General features: G+C 48.2%; 1 protein-coding gene across 1 annotated transcript in view; it reads right to left on the minus strand.

Annotated features, from left to right (window-relative positions):
- CCDC40 (coiled-coil domain 40 molecular ruler complex subunit) overlaps window positions 1-9,283 on the minus strand; it is a 31,552-nt gene that overhangs the window by 16,294 nt on the left and 5,975 nt on the right. Inside the window, exons 2-8 of the mRNA XM_078873058.1 lie at window positions 6,263-6,362; window positions 4,927-4,992; window positions 4,225-4,390; window positions 2,176-2,477; window positions 1,428-1,511; window positions 886-1,105; window positions 355-512 (exon numbers count right to left, since the gene is read on the minus strand). Of these exons, the coding sequence (XP_078729184.1) occupies window positions 355-512; window positions 886-1,105; window positions 1,428-1,511; window positions 2,176-2,477; window positions 4,225-4,390; window positions 4,927-4,992; window positions 6,263-6,362 (1,096 nt within the window). The remainder of the gene's footprint in view (window positions 1-354; window positions 513-885; window positions 1,106-1,427; window positions 1,512-2,175; window positions 2,478-4,224; window positions 4,391-4,926; window positions 4,993-6,262; window positions 6,363-9,283) is intronic.

Below are 9,283 nucleotides of genomic sequence, written 5' to 3' on the forward strand. Positions count from 1 at the left end.
TCGGTCAACCAATAACAGCTTTTTATATTCTTGGTTCTTTCGGTAAAGTCAGGTAGAAGGGAAACAATAAAAATATAAAACAATAATTGTTTTAATTAGTTTTAATTATTGTTTTATATTTTTATTATTTTATTGTTTCCCTTCTACGTGACTTTACGAAAGAACCTGCAGTCACGAAAGCTTGAAATCGAAATTTGTTTTTTGCTGTTTGGGGAGAGACAAAGGCGGCCGTGCGTGGTGCTGACCGCGCCACCCCCTTTGTGCGCCTCAAAATGTCTCGGGGCCAACAGATGAACGCAGAGTCTGGAGGAGCTGTAACCCTGCGTGCCACCCCTGACCCCTCCCCCCATGCACCTGCTTCATCTTGATCTCCTCCGTCTGATATTTCTCGAGGTCGGCCTTCTGCGCGGCTCTCTTGAGCACGGCCACGTCCCCGGAGACGTCGCGCTCGGCCTCCTGCGCGTACAGCACGGCCAGTGCCACGCGCTCCACCTCTGCCTGCACACTCGCCACTGTGGGGAGAGGGGCAGGGGGGAGGGACAGGGGGGAGGGGGGAAGGGGCAGCAGCAGCGATTATTCAAGTGGGATCACAGTCAATTTCGCTTTAAACAGCCCAGCTAACAAAGTGGTCATTTAAAAAAAAAGTTTTAAAACTGGTTAAAGTTGATAACCAAATTCAGAGCACTAAATATCATTTCAGATTCAGCTGTTCAAAAATAAGCCGCTAATCCTGGTTTCTTGCTTTCGGTTCGGATCTCTGCTGTGATATTACAGTGCTGCTATCATCAGCAACGTCTCGAACACCACCACCATCATCATCGGCCTTTACGAGCGCCAGGCGAAGCGACGGGCTGGGGCGGGGGGGGGGTGGTGGATGCACCGCACCCTGCTTGCGCTGTTGGTTGACCGCGTCGAGCTGAGCCTTGTGCAGGCCGCGCGTCGCCTCCAGCTCCTCCTCCTCGCGACGGCGCCGGGCGGCCAGGTTAGCCCGCTGCTCCTGCTGCGTCTCCAGGCGCTGCTGCTGGCGAGCCAGCTCCTGCTGCGCCCCGTACAGCGTGACGCCCACCTCCTCCCGCTCCGAGCGCCGCTTGCGGAGGACCTCGCGCTGCGATAGGGGGACGGCAAAGCCGTTTTTACCGTTTTTTATCCCCTGTGGTTACTGCTAATGCAGAAAAACTGATTATAACCACCCTAGTGTATAGGTCTCCAGGCAGGTAGGTATGTGGGTATGTGAGATACATATGTAGGTGGGGCAGTTTAAATGAAGGGAGGTGAGTGGGTATATAGGTATCCAGGTGGGCAGGTAGGTTACAAATGAACGGACAGAGCTAATTAATAAAAGCTTTCTTTAAACATTTTCTGGAAAGCATCAACAACAATAATAATCACGGCGTCACACTCAGTCCCAGTCTCCTCGTCGCTCTCACCAGCTCCTTGGCCTCGAGGTCGGCGCGTTCCAGTTGCTTCACGAGGTGCTTCTTCAGCGCCACTTGGAAGCGTTTCATGAGCGGCTGCCACGGAGAAACACAAGCGTTGGTTCGATGCCGTTAGTTCGCTGGGTCGCGGCACTTGGGGGCACGGGGTGGACACGCGTTATCCGGTTGTAAAATAAGATTTGTCGTGGGCAAATCTTAAGCGAGTGCAGCGAAATCAAACGTTTTACGGTAAGTCATCGCTTAACCCGCGGTGTTTGCACAACGTGTTTTGGCTATAACGCGGTACTTCCCAAAGGGAACACTTTTCGCGCAACAACGAACGCGCCCGTTGCTATAACGCAGAACGCCACTGTTTATAACGCGGAACGCCACTATTTATAGCGCGGAACGCCACTGTTTATAACGCAGTATCTGAGTGGTCGACGACGTACTCCTTTCTTGAGCTGCACGGCTGAGCAGTACAGTGATACAGTATGCGTAATAATACAGTAACGCAATGGCGTACCCTCAGTTATTTGTCCCGCCTTCGCACTGTGCGTAATAGTACATCGCATCTCGGCAAACTCATATCGTTACATCATTTATGGGGAAATTGTTTTCGCTTCACGCGTTTTTCGCTTAACGCAGAACTTTTCAGGAGCACATCTACTTCCGCATTAAACAAAGACTTCCTGTACTGTACTATGCTCCCCCTAGTGGAAAAGAGGTGTGCGTGTGATCCAAAAGGAGCGACACCCACGTGATCCGGGTCGAGCACAACGAGGTCGTCCTCCGCATCACTCCCTCCTCGCTCCGAGCCTTCGTCCCCACGTCTGTCCCCCTCTCCTCCCTCCTCTCTTTCTCCTCCCCCCGACGGATCCCCGGGCTTCTCCCATCCTCCCTGTTCTTCATAATTGTCATCATCATCATCGTCGTCGGCGGTGGCGGCGGCGACAGCGGCGGCGATGGCGGAGGAGGTCGCTGCGTTCCGCCACGTGTCCTCCTGGTCCTCGTCATCGCTGTCAACGTGACCTCCGACCTCCGTAACTCCCTCCGGTCCGCCTAGAAAAGGGAGACGCGGTGTGTGGGTTTTACAGGCGGGACAGTCCCGGTTTTCAAAAGGTCCGTCCCGCTCTCCACCTCCGCCAAAGTAATTTGTGAATATCTGCCTTGTCCCCCACCACCCGTTATTTGGTTGTAAAATAAGACTACTACAAAAAACTTTGGCAGATCCCTCCTAAAGAAGAGATATGAGAGTGAGGCTATCCTGGGCAAACAAGTGTAACGGCAATAATCAAAATGTGCAAGGCAGGATACAAGTTAAGGGCGGGGCTACTTGAGCAGTGGGCGGGGCCTCAGAGCAGTGCCACTCGCTGTGGAGGGGGGGGGGCGGTGATAGCGATCGAGTGGGTGTGTCTTTGTAAAAGTGGGCAGGATTGACGGACGGAGATATACTCTTTATACTGGTAGGAACCTCCTGGTTCCACCAGCCCACAGAGGATTATTGTGTCCGTCCGTCGTGCATCCAAAAATGGGAGGGGTGGGGCTGGGTGGAGAGGGGAGGGTGGGGAGGGGCTGGGTGGGGAGGGAAGGGTTGGGAGGGGCTGGGTGGGGAGGGTGGGGCTAGGTGGACGGTGGGAGGGGTGGGGCTGGGTGGGGAGGGGCTGGTCACCCCGTGGTGCCCTTATAAAACTCAAGGTTTAACCTACTCACGCCGGCTTGTGCCCGCCCTCACAGTCGGCCATATTTGCGGAATACACCACGCCGCCGTTGACCCTGGCCATTGACCGAGCAACCCAACGTTCCTACCAGCTCCCTCCGCAGAAAAGTGTTTTTTGGTCAGACACAGAGACGGGAAAAAAGTGTTTGACTGTAAATGTGTGAATGTCTACATAAGTCAATGAACCTCTACGCAAGTCTGTTTTTCTACATAAGTCAATGGGTCTCTGTGTAGGTCATTGGTGACCAGGCTGAAACCATCAACTCACTACACTTGATCATTTGGTTTAATCATGGTTAGGCGGCTGACACCTCGGACTCAACCCAGGGTCTCAGTGGTGCTGGTTCAGTGCATCTGACCTCTGCAGACTAAACTATTTTTCGATTTAAAGCTTTCGTGACTGCAGGGATTCATCTTCTTGGTTCTTTCAGTAAAGCCACGGAAAAGGGAAACAATAAAATAGTAAAAATATAAAACAATAATTAAAACTAGAGGCGCCCTTCCCCCCTTCCAACCCAGCTTAAATATACGCTCCAAGCGTGGTGGTGTTTCATTCAGACGCTGTCTCCCCGACAGACCTGTTCTTCACCTGAGGACGGCTGCTTGCGTTGTGGCCGAAACGTCGTGAGAATTATTTTATTATGTTTTATTTTTATTATTTTATTACTTCCCTTCTACGTGACTTTACTGAAAGAACCAAGAAGATAAACTATTTTTATTTCACCAGGTAAGGCCCACTGAGCTACATAGCTACTTTTCAGAAGGGACCTGGCCATAAGTGATAGCTCAAGGAAATTGCTTATAAAAGTGGAAAATTATAGCAGCTAAATACTCTAAACGAATGTTTCTAAATGTAGGGGGGGGAAACTGGCTGACCCAGAAAAAAAATCCACGCGACCACAGGGAGAGAGACATGAAAACTCCAAATATACAGGCGTCAGGGTCGGGATCGACCCCACGACCTGCTGTATACCAGGTGAGGTAGTTAACATCTCGCCACTGTGGCGCCCCTCTGAGCCACCAGGTCCTCCAAGTCAAGCTCAACGTTCTCATGGAAACAAGATTGAGGCAGGCCGCTAGCGGTGTCACCTAGAGTGGAGGTGGAGGTGCGGGCAGCGGCGGCGCTGGCTGGGCGCCGGTCTTGGCTGCTCCGCTCCGAGCTGACGTGGGAGCGAGGACGCGAGCGGCTCCCCGCTGACGCGCCGGCTGACCACTCGCCAGTGCCAGTGTCGCTGGGCTCCGTCTCGACATCGCCCTGCCACACGTGCGTACAAAATTAAAAAAACATTCGTACAAAGATCTCCCGTATAGCCTTAACAGACTGTTGGGGGCTGTTGGGGAAAGTGCTGTTAGCGAGTGCACACATACACACACACAGGGATTCAAATCGCATTTAATATTGATTTATCTCATCACTGGTTGAGCCAGGAGGTGGCATGTGAAATCAGAATATTTATTGAGACTGGAGGAATCCGACGAGCTATAAAGCTCTTTTTCACAACGACCCAGGCAGATCCAGCCGAATACAAGCTGTGCATAAATGTATTTACTATGTTTTCATAGTAAATTAAGCAGCCCTTTGCCGGATGAAGGCCTTTTAATGCCACGCCAGTCGCAGAGGTCGTTCGACCGTACTTCACCACTTTGGTCAGCGCGGGTTAGTGGAGGATGGATGTACCCATTGGCATTTTTGAGCCCCAATGATGGAAACTTCACGTTTGCAATTCAAGGTCTACCCTCGCTGACCAACAGCACCTCCACCGTCAAGTCACGGCCGATGTCCGAGCTCACCATTCGCTCCCCGTTCTCAGCCCCCGGCTGGTCCATGTTGTGAGCCGCGATGTCTCGGCCGCTTACCTGCAACAGTCGACCTCCAGATTAGAAAAACGCAGGTGACATAATACCGACAGTGACGTCACCACGGTACCTGTGCCAGGTGACACAACGGACAACACCCACACACGCACGCGTACCTGTCAACCCCTTATCAGTGCATCCTACCTTATTACATACAACAGGCCAATTCAGATCGTATTGGTCACCCCGTGCCCTTATAAATCTCCACGTTCATCCTGCAAAGTCACCATCACAAGGAAGAAACAAACACATAGACGCAATAAATGTTGCCCCATTGAAACGGCTATACGCCGTATAGACCTGAAAACTTAATTTCGCTGGTCAAAAATACGGGGTAAAACCGTGTGGGCTGACACGGTACGCGCACGCCTAACTCGCAAAGTTAACAACATTTGTTTTGGAGTCCAGCAATGATGAGCACACCGGACTTCCAAATCCAGAGATCGCCTGTTCGATCTCCCGGTGCGGCAGATAAAGAAGCAGTGTTGCAAGATTCGTCAAATCCGCCCCTCCGCCCACCTCATTTTCAGTTTTTTCAGTTTCATTTATTAGGTATAGCCCTGTGAGCCATTCGGCTCTTGAATCGGGTGCAACCGCAACAAAAAAAAACATGAACAAGAAAACATTTTAAAGTGAATATGTGACTAAGTGCAAACAGAAAATCCAAGAAAAGACAGCAAAATATTGCAGAAAAAGCACCGTACACCAACGCTGTGTGCACAAATCCCAGTGGGATGCAAGTCAAACAACAACAACAACCACAAGACAAATTAGATTAAGGCTATCAGTCTAACTCTGTACTACAACAAACAAACATGGCCAAACCAAAAAAACTTTTCTAAATCACCAAAATAAAGCCATAAAAGCAATGTAACAGTGATCATAGGAACTGTGACCGAATTTTCACAACGACATAAACAACGTGTACCACCAAACCCTGCAGCCATAGCTGGCTCTGTCCACGGGGCCACACATCCACATTGAGTCTATGATGGTCAGGGTGCGCCAGCAGTGGAAGAGTAGGCCAAAGTACCCCCCTCGCTCGAGCGGAGGCCCTAACCGCCAGCAGGGGCCCGAGCGAGCACTTGCAGGGCTGCGCCTTCAGCCTCCGTAACAACACAGCTTCGTAAAGTCAAACACGCATCGCGGTCAAGTACAATTACAACGTACACACATTTGTTATGATGTTTAATTGCTTCGTATATATATACACATACACAATAGAGTACATACTCTGCAATATTAATAGGAGAGAACCTTTATGACTCACACTCGATGGCTGGCCCCGGTTGAAGAGAGTCGGCGTTGCTAGGAGACCACCGGTCGCGCTGTCACGTGACGAGGGCGAATAAGGGGCAGGGCCACGGGGGCTAGGGGCGTGGTTACAAGGGCGAGGGTGTGAGGGGCGGGGCTGTGACGACGAGGGGGGAAAAGCCACGTGTTTATTAAAGGGAGGTTCATCTTGGTTCTTTCGGCAAAGTCACGTAAAAGGGAAATAATAAAATAATAAACATAAAACATAAAATAATTCTCACGACGTTTCGGCCACAACGCAAGCAGCCGTCCTCACCTGAGGGGTGGGGCTGGGTGGGGAGGGGGTGGTGACCCCGTGGTGCCCTTATAAAACTCAACGTTTAACCTACTCACGCCGGCTTGTGCCCGCCCTCACAGTCGGGCATATTTGCGGAATACACCACGCCGCCGTTGACCCTGGCCATTGACCGAGCAACATCCGTGCAGGAGGATCGTTGTACAAAACGTCGGCTGTTATATTTTTTTTATTTTAATGCCACGGTGCTGTTAACTCGATCGATTGATTGTGTTTTCACGCAGGTCAGAAACGCCCAGCCGTTTGACAGGAATGACTCGCGGAAGAGCTTTGGGGCCGTCCATAAATGACGTCACGCACCTAGGGGGGGGGGGTCAGACATTTGTGACGATGTGCGACGAGGGGGGGGTGGTTTGAGAAATGTGACGTCACATCAAAATGCGCAACTTTAAATAAATATAGACAACACGTTCTACTTAATTAAATTTACTTTTTAATAAATGATTTATCCTACATCAGAGTGCAGCGCCACATTAAATACGCACTACAATGACAATAGTTTAAAGCGATTTGAAGCATGTTTTATTTTGGGGGGGGGGGCAGAGCTTTGAGGGGGGGTCTGACTTTTTGTGACGCCGTGTGACGAGGGGGGGGGGGTCCAAAATCGTCCAAAATCGCGTGACGTCATTTATGGACGGCCCCTTTGTAGGCGAAATAAAGTTCTAAGTTTCTGGCAGCGGATACATTCTGACGTCGCAGATACTCGAGTAGCAAAGAGATTTCGAGGAACGACGCACGTGGCGAGCGTGTCATGTTGGTTAATGTTGTTTGTCCACCAACGCAGCAAACGGAAATATGTGCTGCGTTTGCGCCTTGGTTGTGGAATTCCCGACCGGTGGAAATTCATCTTCTTGGTTCTTTCGGTAAAGTCACGTAGAATGGAAATAATAAAGTAATACAAATAAAACATAATAAAATAATTCTCACGACGTTTCGGCCACAACGCAAGCAGCCGTCCTCAGGTGAAAACCAGGTCTGTCTATTTTATTATTTCCATTCTACGTGATTTTACCGAAAGAACCAAGAAGATGAATCCCTGCAGTCACGAAAGCTTTAAATCAAAACGGTGGAAATTCGTTTCACCGACAATGTGGATACTTTTAAGTCGCGTCTAAAAACACTTTTTCTTAAGTTCGTTTATTCTATTTAGCTCTCCCCTCTTGCCCTGTCCTTAATCTTACAAGGCGCATTGAGACAGTGCAATGCGCCTTACAAATAAATGTAAATTATTATACAATCACTCATTGATCAATTTCATATTCTTGGTTCTTTCGGTGAAGTCACGTAGAAGGGAAATAATAAAATAATAAAAATAAACAATATAATTCTCACGACGTTTCTATTGCAACACAAGCAACCATCATCAGGTGTGAAAATCACAGCAAGAAAATTTGAAAACAGTGGCGGGTTTTTCTTAACGTTAGCACCACGGACAGCAACTAGCGGTTTATATTTATTTTATTATTTCCCTTCTATGTGACTTTACCGAAAGAATCAATAATATGAATCCCTGCAGTCACGAAAGCTTTAAATTGAAAGATTAATTTCATATTCTTGGTTCTTTCGGTAAAGTCACGTAGAAGGGAAACAATAAGATAAGAAAAATATGAAAAAATAAAATTCTCACGTTTCAATTTCTGTGTAACTTTGAACCTTGCCCGTGTATCGATATAGTTCAGTTTTAATGTGCATTGTAATTGCAGTGTCTTGGTGTGGTCCTGGGACTGTCTTTGTTGTTACTCTTTGGTTCTTTCGGTAAAGTCACGTAGAAAGAAAATAAATTAAATAATAGAGTACGGCGTTTCGATTGCAACACAAGCAACCGTCATCAGGTACAACTAAATTTGAGAGAGAGACAAAGCACAGACACGGAGACACACAAGCAGAGAGAGAGACACACAACATAGACACACAGAGACCCAATGCCTCTGTGTCGAGGCCTTAAATAGAGAGAGAGAGAGGGTGGGGGGTGGCAGAGAGAGAGAGGTGGGTCTGCTGGGGCAACTACTGAAGCAGAGAAATTAGCATGTCAATGAATCCACCCCGAAGCGACCGAGGGAAAGAAGATCGAATGGCCCTACGATAGCCTGGTAAATTGTAGAGAGAGAAATAGTCTGATAAAACTAAATTTAGCAAATATTTTGGAATTGTAATGTAATGCAACACAGAGAGTCGGCTAACGCACAGTTAACGCATAACCTGGTTGATTACGATCTCCAAAGGTTGCTAAATTTGAAGTTAAGTGGGAAATTTGCTGCCTTGCTCCAAGCTTACATTTGGTGTTGACAAATAAAAAATTCATTCTCTTAGGTTTTTTCGGTAAAGTCGCGTAGGTAAAAATGAATAATACAAATAATATAAATAATAATAGAAATCAAATAATAAATCACGACGTTTCCGAGGCAACACAAGTCTCCGTCATCAGGTGGGACCGTCACAGCTAAATTTACTTAAAATTTTCTGTTTACTTAAGAGTATGAATCCTTGCAGTCACGAAAGCTTTAAATCTAGAAAAAAAAAATTATTTACTTTTAGTGACTAGCTTACCCTTTTCTCTATCCATAAGATGTGTTTGGGTTAGTTCGCGAAAATATAAATGTGTCGTTAAACCCGCCACCACCCGACACAGCCAACTAGTAAGGTTTATCACGTAAACAGTACAGCACACACCGGTGTTGTTCT

This window comes from Lampetra fluviatilis, chromosome 35, assembly GCF_964198595.1.
Source record: "Lampetra fluviatilis chromosome 35, kcLamFluv1.1, whole genome shotgun sequence".
In the NCBI taxonomy this organism is placed as follows: domain Eukaryota; kingdom Metazoa; phylum Chordata; class Hyperoartia; order Petromyzontiformes; family Petromyzontidae; genus Lampetra; species Lampetra fluviatilis.